This window comes from Amphiura filiformis, chromosome 1 (genome assembly GCF_039555335.1).
Source record: "Amphiura filiformis chromosome 1, Afil_fr2py, whole genome shotgun sequence".
NCBI classification, from domain to species: Eukaryota; Metazoa; Echinodermata; class Ophiuroidea; order Amphilepidida; family Amphiuridae; genus Amphiura; species Amphiura filiformis.
The window spans coordinates 13,623,112-13,645,135 of record NC_092628.1 but is presented as its reverse complement, the minus strand read 5'-3'; the positions used below and the strand labels follow the sequence as shown (position 1 = coordinate 13,645,135).

Below are 22,024 nucleotides of genomic sequence, written 5' to 3'. Positions count from 1 at the left end.
CAGTGGATGGCACTACATGATGATCCATGTAAACATGCAAAAATTGTTTTTTTTTCCTCTCAAATGTAACTTTTAACAAATTTAACCCTTATACTGAACACTGCTAGCTATCGGAAGTTAAAGAAAAAACAAGAAAGGAGAGAAAATGAACAAAGAAGTCTCTTGGTACCCCAGGATTTAAACCTTGGACCCCACATGTGTCAAGCACAAAATCACAGACCGCTAGCCACAGGGGTTTCGCTGGCCCTGCCAGTGCACAGTAGTTATCCTTGTGGTATTTACTGGTGTTTGGGGTAAAAGAAGGACGGGGATTGCAAAGTAGCATAGCATTTCAGATTTTGCGGTAATTAAACTGTTCCCTAGAAATGAGATGGTTTTCCAAAACCTATTTTCAAAATTATTTAAAAACTGTACAACTGACATTAGTAACTGGATATCTCCCGAAACTTTTGATTCATGTTGTGTGCTGAGAAATTCAGATCCACTTAATGTGTTACCTGTCTAGTTTTACCCTCCTGACTGTTCTTATGTGTTACCTGATAACGGGTTAATGCTTTCCATGCTTGCCATAGGTGTCAACATGAAAAGTGTCAAGATCTCAGATATTGTCTCAAAATATCAAGAGCTATCTCAAGAATCGCTGAACCAATACAGGGCTTGTTTATACTCATTTTATGCATTTTTCATGCTGATTCCAAGTATGGTAATAAAAATGTACAAGTCTGAAATTTTTTGAAAATTTGAAACTTGCAGACGACACGTGTGGAGAGGGTTATCTCTACATCTAACATTTTGTTTGCACTGTGACCTGTACTGTCAACATGGCTCAAAATTGACACCCGAAATATACCAAACAAAATTTGACAATTCATAGTATCAATGCTAGATTTGGAATTCATTACGTAAAAATACATTCAGATGCCTAGAATTGATCCGATTGCTTGATGATGGACAAAGATTCATAGAGAATGTGACAAGCTTGATTTGATGTAAGCTACATACAAACTTAATAATACAAGCCCACACATACGAGGTTAATTTTTGTTCAATCCGATAAGTCCTCCAGTTAGTGGGGCACACTTTACGTGCTGTGTATCAATTCAATACCACTTATTGATTGAAAAACATGATTTTGTGCTCAGCCAGAAAAGGAATCGGTGAAAATTGAATTACTTAAGTTACATGGAGATGTGTGATCTTCTTTGTTAGCATTTTAGGTCGGATTAAAATTGGGTCATGGAGACTAAAAAGGATTTTCTGGGAAAATGTGACGTTATTTTTGCAGGCTCGACAATAGGAAAAGAGAGTAGTATTAAATTATCATATTTCTAGTCTTACATATGATCTTTCGAGTTTTTATTCTTCTTCTTTTCTTTTATTATCCGCTAAGCAGTGCACAATTTGACCTACTTTTCGTTCAAATTTGAGATTTCAAAAAACAATTCTTAGCCTCTGCTTGGTATTAGCATTGAGTGTGTTAATTAAAACGGGCATGAACACCATTGAGAGCAACTATATCAAATTCCTTGTGGCATTTGGGCTCTTTATGTTTTTTCCACAATGCATATTTTGTTAATTGTTATTAAATACGAAAGTAAATGATTAATTTAAGCTTAATGACAAGTTTTAACTTCACTCTATTCAAATATTTCAAAACCGGGTTATTGTACCAGAAAAACTGAGAGAGTGTTACTTCATTGTTAGAATTTTCTTCTAGAAAAGTGTTTGGTCCATTCATATTTCAGGAACATCAGTCACCAAATAGCTGCCAAGTGTAGTATTGTCACACATAGCTTGGGGCAGAAGTAGAGAAGCTAACAGTATTGTTTGGTTCTTATTTCAACACTATACTAAAACTATATCTGTTTCCCCACATATGGGTCAAAGATTTTGGTACATTTTATGTGATTTATCAGGTATGCATGCAGTAGCACCTCACATCGTCGTCCACTTCACATACTGCCGTATCTTAAAAGGCTGCCTTGTGTGAAATTTTTTATTGTATTCTTGTGGTGTTGAGTTGTACCTGTCAAATTAACATTTATATATTAATTTTGAGGTGTTATCACAATATTACAATTGCATGTCTGCTTGTAAAAGAGAGAAGCATGCTGAAATACGAAAATAATAACAATATGAAATACAACAATGATAATAAAAATCACACAAGGCAGCCTTTTGAGATATGATAGCATGTGATGCAGCAGACGACAGGCTAGTAAAATTTCATTGGTTATGTGATGGTGTCATCATAGCACAATTGTTATACATTTTAAGATTATAAACCAGTTATGATGTTATATCCAAAGACTCCAAACTTTTTGAGAGTATATAGTACAGAGAGCATGGGTGTATGATTAGAACAGGTTATCTCAACGGTCATTTCACAGGCCTACTGGGCTATTCCGGTTGAAATCCATACACCCCCTATGGGAGACATAGCCTTAATCTCCCACACAGAAAGTGTGAATATCAAATGGGGTTACCTGAATGGGTTGCTCCATGTGAAATATGTACCCCGTATGTGAGAGATTGATGTCATGTCTTCCATAGGGCCATAGGGAGATGCATGAATTTCAACTGGAAAAGCCCAATCAGGCTTTGATTGTGAGATGTATCAAGGAAAGGTAAAAGGAAAACAGTATGTTAAAAATTTAACGTGCCTTCTGTTTGAAGGATCCTCAGGTACGTCCTGTGACCCCATGCATGGGAGACACTGGCGGGTACTCATGTAGTCCCAGGTTCAATCCCTGGCAGTGGATATTCGCTTGGAGTTGCACAGTGGAGACTGGCCGTTGTTTTGATATGGTCAATTCTTACCTCTCCCATGAAAGGAGTTGAGATTGCCTGATTTTAGCATTGATACAGGTTGCAGTTTGCTAATTATCATTTATACATGTATATTGGAGCATCTCAAGAAGTTATATATATTGATATGTCATATTTTAATAACTGGTGGGAACATTTTGCATGTTGATCAAGTAATGAGCTATTCCATTTAAAATCCACACTACCGCTGTAGAAGATTTTGGAAGTATCTTCCAAAGGGGGAGTATGTATTTCAATTGTAATTGGTCAGGGTTAATCACTTTGAAACCCATACTCCCCCTGTATTGTGGCTTTATCTATATCTTTCTCAACTGGAGTGAGCATTTCAAATGGAAGTTACCCAAATGTCGATTCTATTTGAAACTCATACTCCCTCTGTGGAAGACTTTAGCTAAATTTTCCACAGGGGTAGTGTGGATTTTAAATGGAATAGCCCAATGTGAGGCTGAGAATGCAACCAAGGTATGGTACAATAGAGGGCAGCAGTGACTTACTGGGTATTGGCTTACCACAAATCTGAATCAATTTAGATTTCCACTCTCCCCATGGTAATTTAGAATTGAGTAAATGATCCATGAGAGTGCTTCATCCCTCAGAGGGGACATTGAGCCATTGATCCTGTGTACAGGTATCTCACAGTCGGGTTCAAAAAGAGTAGAGTGCTAACTCCTGGCTGTTTCAATAAAAACAGCGCTTTGTAGCCTCTCAAAAAGCACCTAACCAATTGTGGTAAATAAATACATGCATCTTAACCATGGCATCTTTTTATCCATAAAGGTGACTGGACTATCGGAGCTCATCCCAGCCTTTATGTCGGCCGAGAACCAAGCATCCAATTCTATGAATTGGAGACTGCATGCAGACGTACTAGACAAGTTTAGTGCACTTCCACGATGTCTGACAAGTGACCAAATCCACAACAAATTTGTGCCTCTAGTTTATAAGCAAATCACTACACATGTAAGTCATCAAATGTAAAGAAATTAAATTGATTATGCAGCACTTACAATATACCGTAAAGATTCGCCTAATGGTGCTAGGGCTCACTTGACATAAGTGGAATTTTAGGCACAACCTAAGAGTACCCTCCTGTAAAACTCCCACCAGCAAATAAGGGCACGGAACTTTATTTCTTGTTGGAATTTCAGAGCAGGGAGCTCTCTATTTGCACATGAAATTTATCCCAAGGCAAAAGGGAGCCCAAGTGCGCCATTAGGCGAATCTTTACAGTAAGAGAAAGTGGCAGTTTTGAAAAATGATGCTGTACAGCTAAGAAATAAAATACTCTTCTTTACAGAGATACTGTATTACATTTCTGTTGGTTTGCATACTTTCAGTAATTGTATATTTCTTTGGTATTTGATTGTAAACATTTGTATGATACAGCAGAGCTCAAACTACATAGTTTATTATTTACAGTATACATCACGTTTTGCACATTTATAAGTTTATCTTTAAAATTGTTTTACTTTTTTACTTACAATAACGGTATAAATAAGGCCATCAACAAAAAACACCATGTTTTACTGTCAGTCAGTTGGTCAGGATGTTTGTAATCATTTTGTTTTCTAAAAGAAGCTAAATGACCCTAAAAATCACTGATATCTTTCAAACATTTTCAGTCAAAGCATTCCACTTAAGCCAAATATGGCAGTTTTTTTCTCTCATGAAGCTAAATAAATCCCTAAAATGCAAAATTTGGGTGCGGTTGGGCCCTAGAAATTTTTTTTTTGTCTGTCACCTAACTATTTATTTGTTAATTTTGTTTTGTTTATTCTATTATTACAGAGAGTTTTACCTGTACAGTTAGCAGCTGCAAGGACGCTTTGTGTATTCATGCGATATAATAGAAAGTTAGAACAGCGACAAGAAATATGTAGTAAATTAATAGAAGGTGAGTGATAGAGCTGGCTATCAATCAATCAATCAATCAATCAATCAATCAATCAATCAAGTTAGTATTCATGAGATATGATCAAAGCTGGAACAGCAACATATGGGCTGTTACAGTTAATATCCATACACCTATGGAAGACACGCCCAGACTTCAAATAGAGTCACTCATTCAGATAACCCCCAATTGCAATTCAAATTCCTTGTGTGGGAGATAGATTAAGGTCATGTCTGCCATAGGGGTGTACAGACAGTGTTGCCAAAACTTTTCAGCGTCAAGGCGCGGCGCATTGACTCGCCAGGCTGCGGTAAAGGATTCTCAAGTAGCCCAATTTTTAAGCTGCCAAAAAGCGCCTAATACCGGATATATGGGTGGATTTACCCGAATTTAGAACGCAAAACACCCAATTGGGCGGAAAAGCACTTGACTTTAAAACTTCCGGTACTTGCTGGGAAGTTACTGACCGATCAATAAATGGTCACAAAACCCATTGTATTTGCAATTTGGAGCTTCAAAGACTCAAAGCCTTTATAAATCGGCTAAATTGAAAGAAATTACATCAAATTACTGCCGCGGCTTGAGATTGGCAAAAGTAGCCCAATTTAAAGCAAGTAGCGGCATGCTTTTTTGAGTAGCGGCAAGTGATCGCCAAGTAGCCCAATTGTGCGCCTAAGGCACGGCGTTGGCATCACTGTGTACAGATTACAACTGGAATAGCAACTAGGCAAGTAACCAATCATGCCAAAGTTGTTTCTGTGGAGATGGCTCTAAGGAAACAAACCTTAATCAATCTAAGATAAACCATCACAGCCTGTCATATTTTCTGTTGACCTGATGAATCTATTTTAATTCAAACACATACATCACTGGTGATACAAAAGCAGTATCTAGCATGTGACATTTGCGAAAGCTTTATTGCAAGAGCTAACTTAAAGGGCCGTATTGACCACCCCAACCACATACATCAGGGAGGTGTTCATACAAAAATAATTTGAATTGGATTATGACATTTTTTATAAGCAGTGTGACAACTTGTAAATATGTTTGAATCTTAGAAATAGAAAAAAGTCAATAAGGTCAAATTTTATGGGTGCTTTGGGATTGAACTATAATGATATTGGTGACAGATTTTATACCATATATCCCATGTTTGTGGCTGGTTGGCCTGGTCACCTATTACAGCTCTTTAACTGTAACTTAAGGTATCTGGAATGAGCATTTTTGACGGTTTCGACAGTATTTTTTTTTTAGGGACATGAGAGCACATCAGACATATCAATTGCATTCTGAATACGAAGAATGTCTTTCTGATATCAAATAATTTTCATTTTTGAAATTCACGATATAATACAACTTTCATGACAAATTATTAAAATTTGATATTTTCACATTTTTGATATATAACAGTCCTCGAAGTAAATTTTATAAATCTAATGATAGTGTATGTAGCTTGGAGGAAAAGTTTACGATCAATTGAAAATTTTGACCTTTCATATTGAAGATATGGATTTTTTTCCCAAAAGACCTAATTTTTTTGGTGTTTTGGGAAAAAAATTCATATCTTCAATAATGAAAGGTCAAAATTTTCAATTGATCGTCGGCTTTTCATCCCACCTACATACACTTTAAGTATAAATCATCAGATTTATAAAGTTTACTTTAGTACTGTTAAATATCAAAAATATCAATTTTAATCATTTGCCATAAAATGTGTATTACATTGCTAATTTCAAAAATCTAAATTATTTGATATCAGAAGGACATTCTTTGTATTCAGAATGCAATTCGATATGTCTGATGTGCTCTCATGTCCCACAATAAATACTGTCCAAACGTTCATACCCCAGCCCTTAACTCGTATTACATTGTGCATTTCTGACAAATGTTCTAACTTTTTTTTTCTTCATCTTCTTTTTCTTTATCGTTTTACTCCTCTCTTCTCTCCAGGATGTTGTCATTCCAAGAATTACCGCTACCGCAAGTTATTCATAGACATATGCCTATTTGTTATGGAATTATTTTCTAAGACTTTCTTCAAAGAAAATTTCTACAATTTTGTATTAGAATTAGCACAAGATCCAGTAGCAAATGTAAGGTAAGACAAAAAAGAGAACCGATCTGTACAATTTGTTTTGGCCCCACTTCTACACCCTGGTACCACAATGGACTGGGCCGAATTAAGCTTTTTGCCTAAATCATGTCTCTATTAGCAATTGCACATGTTGTAATAATGCCATCATAAAGGAGATTTTGGGGTGAGTTAGGCAATTTTAACAGGTGACAAATGGTGATGCAACAAATTTTATGCCTAACTCAGCTGTTTGTCTGAAGAATTTGCTCTGATTTTTGCCTAAGTCACAGGCCAGAGTCACTGAAAGTCACATGTATCAGGTATGTAATCATCCTAACTGTTTCTGATGATTCCTTTTATAATTTGTTTCATTATCATTTGTTCTTGTCAAAACATTGGTGAATAAATATGTTTTGTATGCATGCTTGAACCATATTTTGTACTTTTTCTCAAAACTGCCAAAAATGAGTTGGGTAATTGTTGTAGCCGGATGATATGCTGGAGAAGTGTCCCTGTATGCTGAAGAGTCGACCGGATAGCATTCCAAAATTGAGACAATGAGAACAATGGCATCCTGCATTACGGGACATGCTGCTGGAGCCACCAGCTGTCCAGTTCCAAAATATGATTGGGCACTGATACAACCAGATATTTGGACAAGGGACAAGAAAAAGAACCTATATAGTTATGCTTGTACTTATTTTTTCTCATCCAACAGATTACGGTTTTGCTCCATCTTACCCAAACTCAAGTCACAGATGAAGCTACCTAAAGATATGCAGAATCTACAGCAGCTGGAATTAGAAGTCCGCAAACTCTTATCCATGGAGAAAGATAATGACGTAGTTACTGCTGTTAGATCGGTAAGACCTTCGATATCGGGGTTTGAAAGAAAAACAGCTGAATGGTTGGTGTCACATAACCTAGAATTTGGTGTATACATCAGGATACTTCAAGTTGTAATTCACCATTTTTCCTGGAAAAACAGTCATACCTGATGATATTGGAGTAACAAGTTGTAATGGATTGAAATCCATCCTTTGGAAAACATGACCTTAATATTCCACACAGGGAGTCAAGGATGCCAATTTTCAGACAATTACCTAATTTCCTACTTTTTGTTACTCCCAAGTTTCTGCACTTTTATTTATTTTCAGTCCGTTTTGGGGCTTTGTAGTCCACATTTGCACACTTTTTCAGACTTTTCATGCTACGTTACTCTAGGCCACTGGCATCCATGAGGGAGTGTGAATTTCAAATGAGATTACCTTAATGGGTGACTCCTTTTGAAATTTGTACCCCCTGTGTGGGAGATTAAGGGCATGTCTTCCATAGGGGGTGTATGGATTTCAACTGGAATAGCCCAATGTATCACACCAACATGTTCAACAACACTTTGTTTGTTTGTTTGTTTGTTTGTTTATTTATTCTTCACCCACAGGGAGAGTGTGGTGGTACCCGGTGGAACAAAAGAAAAAACTCATTATAGTCGCTAAAGCATTGCAAATCTGCATTATTTTCTTGGGCACCAACAATTCCATTTTGTGAAATTGAGTTATGTATGCCTGTAATGTTAATTGTATTGTTGTTTCTCTGCAGGCTGTATTTGAATTAGACCGAATTCAAGTTTATGTAGAATCGGTAAGTCAATGGAGTGTACCTTACTTCATGGAAGTTATTTCATGATCATATAAGAATTAAGAAAACTTTACCTGTGTAGAAATAGTTCATTGAAGTGTGCATCATACATAAAATACAGTGCATACTAAACTAAGCATTTAGTTAGGTAGGATTTAGTATTTCCCTGGAGAAGTCCTTTTCAGAGGGCTGGGCTTTCAGAACTCTAGCGAGTGCCATCTTCAGAGCCTTACTGTCACTAACCACTCACAGAAGTAGAGTTTTGGAATTAAATCTAATACTGGAACTTACTTTTTGCAACTATTGCGACGTTGCGTCTGGAACCACCAGACTTCATCAGGCAACTGACCCGTTGGACTCACAGAAGTATCCTGCGCCTACTCCAGCAACTTCCGGTCCTGCCGGGACTCAATGAATAAAAGATTCTCAATCTCAAAACTGTTTGTGGAGCTTGGAATATTGTGAGTTTAGGACCTTTTTTTCCTAGTGGCTTTTAATACTGTTTAACTTAGAGAGTTGATGTCATTGTTACATGTCATATTTCATACCCAGTTGCTGCATTTTAGGTGACCTACACTAGCTTCCAGAGAAGTAACACAATCTCTTGCTCTGACTGATGCACATGCCCTTTAATGAGCTACATACATGGGCCATTGTATACCCTTAATACTGAGCACCTTGGCTGTTGTGGGGTGGGGTGATTGAATCAGCCAATCAGAACCCCACTTTCATGTTTGCGAGTGTACACCCACCATGGGCAAGAGAGGGCTGTTCGTCTCTGGAAACTGGTGTAGTCCCCTCATTACAACATTTAAGGACTGAGATAACTGCACTTTGTGTGATAGCTTCATCACACTGCTATATATACATGACGATGGACACTATCAATTGGATTAATCTGAACTTTTTGTGCATATTAATTGCTGCAGTTAACAAAGAGACATTACATGGAAGACGACCTACTAGACCAGAAGAAAGAAGAGGAGGAAAGGTTGCTCCTTGAGATGGAGAGGCGGGAACATGACGACCACTCCGACAAAGCTGGTAGCAGCAACAAGAATACATCCTCATCCTCCAAGACGGACAAGAGGAAGACTGTGGAGGGTAGAGCAATTGGGAAGGAGTCTCCATCATCAGCACCGTCAAGTCCATCTAGTAGAAAGGGTATGTCAGTATGCATGAACGTTTCAGGTCTGGTAGAAAGGGTTGGACTGGGGAGGAGATCTATTCAGGGACTCATGCATGAACGTTTCAGGTCCGGTAGAAAGGGTTGGATTGGGGAGGAGATCTATTCAGGGACTCATACAGCTTGGGTTGACAGCATACCAAGTCCAGTTGCAGGCCAACTGTTACAGGATTTCAAAATAGAGCAAAAAGTTATATTACTGAGTCTAGACTCCAAATAACCTGTTGGGTAATGCTATGGTAAATTAGTCATATTGGATTGTCACATTGGGTGCTAAAATCAGGAAAAGCCCAAAATCAAACAATCATTGGTATCTTTTAGATTGAGTGTTACAAAGGTTTGCATATGTAGCGCTTACACTTATGTAGCGTTATCACCGTAACATGTTACACCTAAGACGCAAATAACTTGCTTCAAATCAAAGTTGCCGGGCACAGGGCAAAATATTGTGCATGTATACACTATTTTATCCTTCATGAATGACGCACAAATATTGTGTAGTCAGGACTCTCCAATGTAACCGCTCTGCAATGGACAGTAACTACATGTAGAGTAAAAACCATTTCCAATCCAAAGTTCTGTGACCTTATACTACCAAAAAAAACCACCAATGATGAATATGATGCTACTGTTTGAGTAAACTGTGCATAAAGAAGTTTTGAAGTACCTTTTTTGAAAAGGAGGAACTCAATTAATTCTCAAGACAAAATCACTGAGACAAAGTTATTCGTGCAGTGAGATTAAAGAAGTAGTATTTAGCTGTAGCACGGCAAAAGGGCACAACTGACTTATTGATTATTCCAAGATAGTGGACAAAATCTGTGATTTGATTGCATTGGCTTGATGAACAGCAATTCTAAAGGGGTTGGATTTAGGGTTGTAAGAACAGTTGCAACCACTGAAAATTGGGTTGTTTCAGATGTTAGTTGGGTAGCCACTTGGCAAAAATATCACTTGTGCCCTGTATGTTGTGATATCGTAGTATTGTCATATATCATCAATTTTTATTTTTGTCAATATCTCTCTCCGTCTATGCCCTCATCTCATTTTCATCATCATCATCATCCTCATCTTCATCGATTTGTGTGTGTATTGGCGTATATAGTTACTACCAGTAGAATAAACAAATCAGCAGGTGCACCGGGTTCTGCTGGTAGACGAGCAGCTGCCGCTGGAACCGCTGCTGCTACTCAGTCTTCCAGTAATACATCAGTACAGGGCATGCCGTCACAGTCTAGCTCAAGTAGAGGTTAGTTAGAGGGCGCTTTTTTAGCCATTTAGTACTATGCACAAAGAATGATTGTTTTGTAGTGAATATGCATGTTTGATATTACTTGGCAGTGGTGCACATTTGAGTTTATTTTGCACAGTTACAGATTGTTGTGTGTTAAATTAACCTGCACTTTTGCCTGGAATGTTCTTTTTGTTCAAATGCATGATTGATTTACAATTTAGATTTCGATATACCCAACCTGACTCATTCCGATATCCACTCACAAACTTACCTGACTATCAGTTATCGATAAGTTTAAAAGAAACACTGTTTTCGTTATTTTCACTTTTCACTAATTGCCTCTCGGATAAAACTTCAGTCTGTATTTCCAGAAAAACCTTGAAAAATTCCAAATTTGGTATTGAACATTTAAAAATATTAATGTATTAATGCAAGTCTTTTGAAGTGTAAACATTTTTCATTATCCAATTGCATTTTTTTTTTCAATTATCTTTTTTAAGCCTCTGTGAAGGAGGATGTTGAGGAACGAACAATTGTCATACGTAAGAAGCCTCAAGCTCTATATCGCGCTCCTAAATCTTTTCAATTTCCCATACTATTAGTTTGCAGAGATCTGTCGCAAGGTGGTATATACTACACTCTTTCTTTCTTGCCAAGTAGAACTTTGTATATACCGTAACCACTCGGGTATAAGCTCACCCCCCTAGATGGCAGATTTCACTTCGAAAATGGGGGTGGGCTTATAACCGGGGATGGGCTAGTGCTTGAATTTAAAAATGAGAACACTCACCCCCATTTGTATTTTGTATATGCCCAATGTACCAGTAATTTCTATCATCTACGTCAATTTCTTAAAATTATAAGTGTGGAATATTAATTATGAACTGATATTTTTTATATTTGTTCTTAAATATGAGAAGAAAGCATTGATTTGATTAAAAGAACTTGGCCAAAATTTAGTACTGGGCTTATACCTGAGTGCACCCTTGTTCCCAGAATGTTTTGAAAAATAGGGGGTGGGCTTATAGCCGAAGGTGGGCTTATACCCGGGTGGTTACGGTACATATACATTTTACTGCAAGTAGATATTCTTTTCTACTGTTAACTAGCATTTTTATGGCAAGTAGAATTTCTTTTCTTAAATGAAAGTTACATAATATTACAGCAAATAGAATATCCTTTCTATTATTAAGATGCTTTTTTCTAATTTTGGGAAAGAGAATTTCTCTTCATGTGAATAATTCCCACCATTGTACGCAGAACTTTGTTCTATCGCAAGCATTCATACTGCAATAGAACTTCTTAACTTTCTATCAGATAATACTTAAATGCATATAGACCATGTTTTCTATTGTGTAAATATTCTATGCAAACTCAACTATAAATAGAACATCTTTTCTATTTTTGAGATGTAAAATTAGCTGCAAATAGAATATATTTTCTATTTTTTAGTCAAACACTTAACTGTGTGTTGAACATCTTTTCTATTTTTAGGATGCAAATTTAACTGCAAGTAGAACATCTTTTCTATTTTTAAGATGCAAAGTTAGCTGCAAATAGAACATATTTTCTATTTTTAAGACAAGCACTTAACTGTGTGTATAATTTTTTTTCCATTTTTAGGATGCATACTTAACTGCAAGTAGAACATCTTGTTCTTTTATATAAAACTATTACCATAAAATGAACTGTCTGCAATGTTGCAATTAGAATTCTGCATATTAGTTATGGAATGCACTTCACTGCCAGGCTAAATAAAGAAGCAAAATCTGATTCCAGTAGTTTGCATCTGCACTGACATTTAATTTAATTTTTCCTTCTGACTTTTTAAACAAATTCTTATACAGTTTTCTAATTCTTAGCTATTGTATCATGTTGTTTTGAAAGACCAAACGGTTTCAATGAACAAGACAAACCACGTAGAATCCATCACAGAAAGATTAATGGAAATCTGCTTTTTTAAAATCTCATATACCAGATAAAATAAATTTAGTATACATATAGATATTTTTCCATGAAAATTCTCAAGTATTTCCTAGTATTGTCATTGATGGTATTTACCAATAAATACAATATTTCCCACCTGGTTAGTTATGCCATGCACAACAAATTACTAGCATTCCAAGTACTTCAACGCCATGATCTTCATCCATGGCGTTGTCCTTTTTAAAGACAATTCTTGTTTCAATATATATCATTTACCATAAAAGTTTAGCCTACTTTCCATAGTCATGGTAGTCTTAAAACAAAATCATGAAGCAACCATTAATTTCTGCCCCATCATTCCATGCATGTTATAGTGTGTTGTTATTAATTTTTAATTTAACACTTTGCCGTGCCATCCAAATTCATCATGCATTTAATTTAATCATGTTTGTTTTCTTTCTCATTTGCAGATTTGATTGATTTCACCCTGTTTTGCATCATTTCTATATATTTGTTCTTTTGTCATACTGGGTTGGCCTTTAGCACAGCTAGAGAAATTTTACACATTTTTTTCTAAATAAAAAAATGTTAAAAAGTATCTTCAATTTTGCTTTTCCATCGGGCTATTCCATTTAAAATCCACACTACCCCTGTGGAATATTTTGGAAATATCTGCCACAGGGGGAATATGAATATCAAATGGAATGAGCACATTAGGCAGCTTCATTTGAATTTCAAACACCCTGTAAGAAAGATTCAACCTGAATCTTCCCCTGAGGGAGAGTGAGTTTTAAATAGAGCTGCTAATGTGTTCATTCCATTTGAAATTAATACTCCTCCTGTGGCAGATATTTCCAAAATATTCCACAGGGGTAGTGTGGATTTGATCTGGAATAGCCCATTTAGACATGGTCTAAATAGTCCACATGATTTATATGCCATCTGTGTATAATGCTGAATATGTTAAAAAGCAAATTTTTGCGGAACATACATTTTTGCGCTAAACACATCTCAGTGTATTCTTTCATGTCTAATATGGCTATGTAAGAAAGGCGATTTTTAAAACAAGCAAAGTTGTTAAAAACTGTCAAAACACAAAAATATACATGCACAAATTGTAAACAGAACTCAAAATCATGTTTATGAAATGCACAAATTGCCAATTCCTGATAATATTTTTGATATAAATTATATATGAAGATACACAATGCTAATGTACATTATGATGTTTGTATTATGTCGCATGGTTAGTGTACTTTATACAGGAACTGTTTGATTTACCTGTGTCAGAGGCCAACCTATTTACCCCCAAAGTGAGATTCAGATTATTAAAGCTCTGCAGGACAGGTTTGCTCTACATTCAGACCTGAGAGTCCCCCATAACTTTAGCCATCAACCCAGCCTGATTGATAAAACTCTTTTGCCCCCAAGCAAAAAAGGAACCAACAGATTTTTATCCTGACCTGGCAGTAGTTCTGTTAGTTGTCATTATTGGTATATCTTTTCTTTTTTGCGAAAGTTTTTCCAAAAAGAAGCCAACCAATATGGTTTATTTGGGGGGGGGGCATTGTGGGCATCCTGGTCCCTGCAGGACTCTAATTCAAATGCATGCCTGTCCACATCATTCAGAATATGTAGTCAAACAAATGTGTCCATGATTATGTTAGTGTATGAACTTTAGAAATGAAAAGCAAAATATTTTTTGAAAGCTAGATTAAATTTTGTTTTAATTTAGAGGTAATCAGTAGCAAATTTAAGGGTAATTATTAGAAAAAAATATGTTTAGTTAATTTTACCCCTGCTTTTTTGTCAGTGCACTTAGCAAATGGTGTTGATAGCACTAATATTGTGTTCGATTGTCACTATGTGTGTCTTGATGTGTGTTAGTCTCTGCCTTTATTTAATCAAGTTTAAAGTCTCAAATACATAGTGCTATATTGATCAATTATCCCACATTTTCTGTTGTTATTGCACTGGATGTACTTGCTAAACATTATATACCAAAACACCTTTTAGCTTGCTGTTGAATTAAGTTTCTTCAAAACGTATATATAAATTATCCCACAGCCATTGAATGAACTGGCTAAGAATGTACTTGCTAAACATTATATATCAAAATACCTTACAGCTTGCTTTTTCTTCAAACTTTAAAATTCAAGCAGCTTTTTACAAGCTTTTGCTTTCCAGTGTAAGCTTGCTTAATTTACCAAGTAAATCACTGTATCTGTTATTTATATGTTGATACTGTGATTGCAAAATTATCACTTGAGATTTTGTTTTCCTCCCTTTTTAATTTCAAGAATTCCACTTCTTGAAAAAAATAGCCTGTTTTCCCGTAGACTTGTAACTTGTAGCGTGAAAACTATATTCCAGTTGAAGAATGCACTGCTGCATGTACCTGTTTACCCTAGCTGTGATGTGATGGTTGTTTAAGATGTAGGCTGGATAGGATGACCCTCTACTGAGTTGAATCTCTGATGATATTAAATGGGTTATGCAGTATCTTGGGCTGTTGCAGGTAGTTTTTTTGTGGAAAGCATGATGTGTAATATTATTGCACTGAAGCATGCCTTTTCTGGCTTACAAAAGTTTCCTGCTGAAGTTACCTACTTCAAGGAACTTGAAGCATCTTACATTTATTGATACCAAATTAGCAAATCCATCCTCCACCGTTTCAAGTCCTAGACCTCCCCATCGACCCACATCACCACAACAAAAACAGATCTGCAGTGGACAGGCATGCATCAATCACACCTCACTATCTTACCCAGTAATCATCGATCGATGGCAAATTATTTGATTGACAAGTTTGATTATGATTTGCATCATCACTGTAGATAATGATACCACCTCACCGCCATCATCACCATTACTACCATTAAATTTAAGTTCACCGCCACCTTCACCTTCACCATATCACTATTCGTCATCACTGTCGTCGTCGTCATCGCCAACGTCGTCTCGATCTCGCTCCTCATCTGTGTCGTCACTCTCCTCTGATTCGGAGGAGTCGGTTGCGCGTGTGACGTACCTTTTGTCTGTTGTGCGCACGCTACGTGCACGTGAGAGTAAGCATGCGGTGCATGTTGCCGTAAAAAATAATATATATGAATGGTCGAATAATAATATAAAGCAAAACTATTGCATGATTTATTAATCCTGTTATATGATAACTCATAATACTCAACTAAACTGCAAGTCATTAATTATATTTAATGCATGTTTTCTTAGTTTCCAACTTAAAAACCTAATTTATTAACATTTCATAATTTTATTAAACATACTAATGCACACATAATACTAAATTTAACTTTTTGATACATTATGTGACCTGTTTCAGCAAAATGAGTTGTTTTAAGTTATAGTGTTGCTACGAGTACACTGTTGGTTATCACAGTACCATTGGAGCTGGTCCCTGTGTTAGTGGTCAAGCTTTTATCAGATGTGTCTCACGACTTCATCAGGGCTCAATACAAGATTGAAAATATACAAGCTTGACCATAACACAGGGACCGGCGGCAATGGTACTGTGATAACCAACAGTATACTCTTAGCAATGCTATAACTTATATTGAATTTCTGGCAAAGCCTATCTAATTATTTATGAGTTGTTTTGTCTGCAAATGATAGTGAGATATAAGTTAAAGTAGTGTAAAACTCCAGAAAAATCATGGCAGAGTCTTTGACTGCATTTTTGGGTTTGGATTTGGGAGCAGGTGCAACTGGAAGAAAAAATAAAGCAAAGGGTAAACAGTATTTTATGACTTGTGAGTGCCAAGTTTTGTATATGCCCAAAGGTTGTGATCCATTACGGCATGTGAATATGACAGACACTGAATGTTATCGATTTATTCCGATCAGGGTAACACCTTTATACACTGCGCTATATGGGTAGCACGTTATAAATCACTGCACTTTTTAAAAAACAGGTAATATGGGCTACAACAATATACTCATCTTGCAAATTCATATCACATAATTCTTTAAGTCAAATATATTGTTGGTAACTTGTCTATTGATCAATTGTGCTTTTTATGAAGTAAATTATGATCCTATTTATATTTTATAGGTTAGGTTATATAGTAATAATTGTAAACATATATCTATAGACTTGTTAACGGTGATGGTATATTCTGTAAATTAGAAAATAAATACCTGGTCAAACACTTGAACATAATCCTAATGGAATCAAATTGGCTTAATTGGCCCCATCATAATCCTAACCTAATCTCTTAATCCATCCCCAATCCTAACCCTAGAACCTAGCCCTAACCCAATCCTAACCTTAGAACCTAGCCCTAACCCAATCCTAACCCTAAAACCTAACCCTAACCCTAATCCGTATCTCTTGGGTAGTGGTAGTTATTCTTAAAGCTTACCTTAAAGAGAAATTTATTTGTTTGTTTTATAACCATTGAAAGAAGATTGGTTTCATATCATCTCATTATCAAGAGCTTTATATGGTAATGTTGATGTTGAGTTCATGTAATCGAACGTAATCAGGTTATCATTGAGAGCTTACTTGTATCACCTACTATGATCTTAACCCAATGAGAACTACCTGCCGATTGGCCAAAATGAATACTGTGTCCAATTTTGAACCAATCAAGGAGGGTATTAAATAAGATCATCTGCAAATGCAAGTTTGGCCATAAATAGTTTAAAGCCTGGTCATAATTGGCAATTGAAATGAGCATTTCAAGTTATCAACCAATCAGAAATGCTGTTAGATGACCAGTAGTATCCAGGGGGTTAATAATGTCAAGTGTTTGACCATATCTCTATACTTGAAACAAAAGATAGCCACAGTATTGAACAAGAACAACACCACTTGTGTGTCAACATGTTGCTAGTAATGGGAAAAATTGCAGCATATTTGGTGATGACCCTGTACCAAGTTGTGAAATGTTCCATTGGGCAATGTAACAAAAACACCGTTTTAGTAGGTTTGGTCAGGATATTTTTTCTGGAGGCTGTAATGACCCTAAAATATCACAAAGTTTGAAAAATCTGTGTTCTGAATTTTGTCAAGATCAATCAATTTTGGCCAACAAACAGCTGATTTTACATGATTTTAGCATTAAAAAACAGATTCTTCCACAACGTAAAATTTGGGTCGATCAGGCCCGTAAAACAGGTTTTCTCTCCGCTAACACCAACCCTGCCAGGGTGATTTGGATCGGTGTCATAATGTGACATCCAGCCATGCCCTGTTCCAAGGTGGCACCCAGGGTGTGGGATTCGGTAGCTTCTGGGAGGCATCAATTAGCTCACCTTTTTTTGCTTGTTCAAATTTAAGCACAGACACAAAATACTCTTAAATCGGTATATACCTGGCCAAAAATAATTAAATGCAGCTGCCAATTTTGTATATCCTCAATTTTTTTCTCATGAATGTAACATGGTGACAGCAAGCTGAAGGCTAAATAACTTTGTATCTGTAGCACCTACTTCATGCGGATAGGCTCATCTTTTACTAACTATAACCTTTGACCTTTGTTCCAGTGGTGAAGAGTCGCATAACCAAAGGAGGAGTAGCCAGTCTTGGGGGATCACCAAAAACATTGCCAGGGTCGCCAAAGTTGTCAAGCTCCGCAGCGGGCTCGTCAAAACTTTCAGCTGCCAGCCGACTAGGGGTTAAGAGTTCACCAAACTCAAATGCTGAACCAAATAACAATAAGCCGTCGTCAAGGTAATGTGTGATTGGTAGTGACATGTTTTTGTGGTGTGTCTGTGTGATATTGGTGAGATATATTTTGGATTTGTTAATTGCATGTGTATGTGCAGCAGCATATTTAGACTCAGTTTACACTATGAAAAGTCATCATTTGATTTTGATCTCAAATTCAGTTGCGAAATAGGATTAGCATAAATTAGTCTTGATTCCGGCGGGTGAGATGCAGGAAAAACAGAAGCTAATTTCACTGGACTGTTTATACTTGCAAAAGATGCAATTTTAGAGGTGAATAAGTGCAATTGAATTTGACTAAATGCTGCTCCCAAACCACATTGAATAGTGTCTTTTAAAAGTCGCAAACAAATAAGCTACTTCGATAATTCAAAACAGTGCATTTTGGGTACAAATCTGGAATGCAAAATGCATAAACAACTGTGGGAATGATTGAACTTTGACTGATAGAAAACTACTTTGATGCTATGTTTCATTTACAAAACTGGCACTTCTAAAGTCGGTTCAAGCGATCTTTGTTTAGTGAAACTTTAAATGTTTTTTTTAAAGTGCAAAGTTTGTCACCATTGTAATACTGTGTGAGCCCGGCTGCGATATCTCACCAGATATTTACCCACCGTGCATTCTGTTGCTGAACTCTCTTGAAGCTACTTTACACTAAAACTTGGCACTGAATTTGATAGTCAATAAGTTAAAATCAAAATATGACAATTTCCTGATGTAAAAAGGGGTCTAAGAGTCATCTTGTTACAGTTGTGATATATTTCATATCTTCATCAAGTTTAAACAGTTGTTTATTAATTCAGAAAAATCCAGAAAAAGCTGTTCTTAGTTAGCAAGATCCTCTTTCGTTTAGGTCTGATTTAGTAGTATTATGAAATCGTAATCAGAATTGAAATTAACAATTTTGGAAACAAAATGAAAGTTCAAGATTAGTTGCTAGAGGTAAGGGATGCCACCCATATTCTAATTCCAACAATCCCTACTAATCCTCATTAACCCAAACCTAACCATAAACCTTTGGGATGGCAACCCATACCCTAAAGTTTTGCCAATATTAGTTGTATCGTTTGTCATGTTGGCTTTAGTGCAACATCTGTTTTTTGTCACAAAAAAGAAAGTGATATATTTTGATTAGGCTGTAGCAAAAATGGCATAATGTGCCGCAAGCTTTTGGTGTTTTAATACTTCATATAATTATGCATGTGATTGCTACTTATTATAGTACTATGTGTAAAGTTACAGCTGTTTTTGCACTTGTAAAACTGAAAGCAAAAAAATATTTGTTGCATGTTTATCTACGTAAAGTTGCAATGACAGTGTTTCACAAGTGAATTATTGCATGACTATCATGAAAATCGTCCATTTCACTAAACTTTACGAAGCTTTGTAAGTCTCGAAATCGTTCGTAAGTTATTTACGAACGGTACCGTTCGTAAGTAATAGGGATTTCCTAGAGAACCTCTGTAAAGTTACGTCTAGTATTGGGTATTCATAACTTCATGAATGGTTACTTCGAGTTCCGAAAGTTTAGTGAACTGGACCCTGTACTCACTTCCAAATTTCTGATGATAATTAAATGAATAAAATTAAATAGAAAAGATAACAAATTTGCCTTGCATCATGTTCAAGCAATGTTTTGCTTTTGCTTATGCCAAAATGGCCTATTCCAGATTAAATCCATACATCCTATGGAAGACATGACCTTAATCTCCCACACAAGGGGTGTAGATTTCAAATGGAGTCACCCATTCAGGTAACCCCATTTGAAATTCACATTCCCTGTATGGGAGATTAAGGTCATGTCTTTCATAAGTGGTGTATGGATTTCAACTGGAATAGCCCATTAAGCTTGATTTTGACAAGTTTGTGCAGGAATAATTGGAAGCGAGTATATTTGCATGTGCATGATTTTGACTAGTACATAGCTTTGCATGTTGGTTGTAATGATTGCAGTGATTGTTAGATGTGTCATACAAATAGGCAGCAGAAACAATATACTTGAGTCGAAACAGGATGAATGCTGGGAAAATAACGAAATCACATCTTGAACTAGAAATTGCAAGAAGATCTACTAGAGTCCCTATACCCAATGCAATGTAGTCAAATAAGATTTTGAGGTTCTTGCTTGCTTTTCTGTCTGAACCACATGTGCCATATTTAGTTCTCTCTCGTGATGAAAGTTTTACCAGAGCTGTCATCGATCCCCATTCGCTACTTACATGGTTCCACCATTATGCACTATGTGCGGGGAGAGCCTCGAACTGGCAGCATACATTAAGGAAGAATTGCGTAACCTTACACAGAATGTTATATGACTGGTTCAATTTCCATTCATTTATGCTGCCAGTTCGAGGCTCTCCCCGCATACAGTGCATAATGGCGGAACCATGCAAGTAGCGAATGGGCAAGGTCCTACCTACCGTGGATCATGAATTTTTATACAGCTGTTTTATTTGGTGGTGATGATGTGTTGGGACCCCAGTAGACTTCTCTCAAAGAATGTATTTCCATCTCTGTTCAATTATGAATAATAATGGGCATTCCTGGGCATAATTGGCATTCATAATTGGCATTTCAAAATGTTTTTGCATTGATTTATGTAAATCATACATATTGCTTGGTTTCCCATGGTTCTGCTGCCTATTAACTCATTTCACCACTAATCACACTCCCAAATATGTTTGCTGTTCGTTTGTGTGTTTTACATACATCTAGACTTAGCACCAATTGTTCCGATGAGATAGCTAGCACTCCCGAAAACAAAGTTGTCACACCCAAGGCCACTCCTAACCAGCCCAAGACCTCACAGAAGGAGTCTAAGATAGCGTCAAAGGAGCCCAAAACTTCACCAAAAGACCTCAAGACCTCACCACGAGACACCACCAAGACTTCGCCGCGCGAACCCAACAAGAACACTTCACCCAGGGAAACCACCAACAGGGCCATTTCACCCAAGAGTAGTTTATCCTCTCTCACCCGAGGCACTGTCGCTTCGCAAGCAAAAGCGCACTCATTGTCCTCGTCATCGAGGGGTAGTTTGTCATCATCAAAGAGTAGTAGTCAATCATCAAAAACTAGTCTTTCATCCAAGCATACGGGAGCATCGACATCAACATCAAAGACTGGTTTATCTAAAGGCAAAATTTCACCATCATCATCGTCGTCGTCGAAAAATGGTGCTGTGTCATCAAAGAATGGTATTACTAAGACGGCAACATCAACTAGAAATGGAAATGCAACAAGAACTGCTGGGTTATCTTCAAAAACACAATCTTCATCATCAACTAGAAACAGCTCAGATAATGTTAGGTAGTTATTGCATGAAAGTAGTTATTGCATGAGCAAATCAAATGAAGAGAAAATGGTTTTTAAGTAGAAACCAATGTTGAAAATTCATATACACAACATAATGGCGGCCACTGATCATCCATGATTGGATCCTGGGACCCGTTATCAACTGAGCAAATGAGTATGCTCTATCTGATTTGACTCATTTACTCCATCTGAGTTGACTCATTTACTCTATCTGAGTTGACTCATTTAGTTGACTCATT

At 36.6% G+C, this 22,024-nt stretch overlaps 1 protein-coding gene across 1 annotated transcript in view; it reads left to right on the top strand.

The window, feature by feature from the left end:
- LOC140157218 (serine/threonine-protein phosphatase 4 regulatory subunit 4-like) overlaps window positions 1–22,024 on the top strand; it is a 185,339-nt gene that overhangs the window by 157,214 nt on the left and 6,101 nt on the right. The window contains exons 16-25 of the mRNA XM_072180372.1: window positions 3,607–3,789; window positions 4,618–4,723; window positions 6,671–6,818; window positions 7,513–7,657; window positions 8,394–8,435; window positions 9,362–9,596; window positions 10,724–10,867; window positions 15,616–15,846; window positions 18,284–18,470; window positions 21,186–21,779. Of these exons, the coding sequence (XP_072036473.1) occupies window positions 3,607–3,789; window positions 4,618–4,723; window positions 6,671–6,818; window positions 7,513–7,657; window positions 8,394–8,435; window positions 9,362–9,596; window positions 10,724–10,867; window positions 15,616–15,846; window positions 18,284–18,470; window positions 21,186–21,779 (2,015 nt within the window). The remainder of the gene's footprint in view (window positions 1–3,606; window positions 3,790–4,617; window positions 4,724–6,670; window positions 6,819–7,512; window positions 7,658–8,393; window positions 8,436–9,361; window positions 9,597–10,723; window positions 10,868–15,615; window positions 15,847–18,283; window positions 18,471–21,185; window positions 21,780–22,024) is intronic.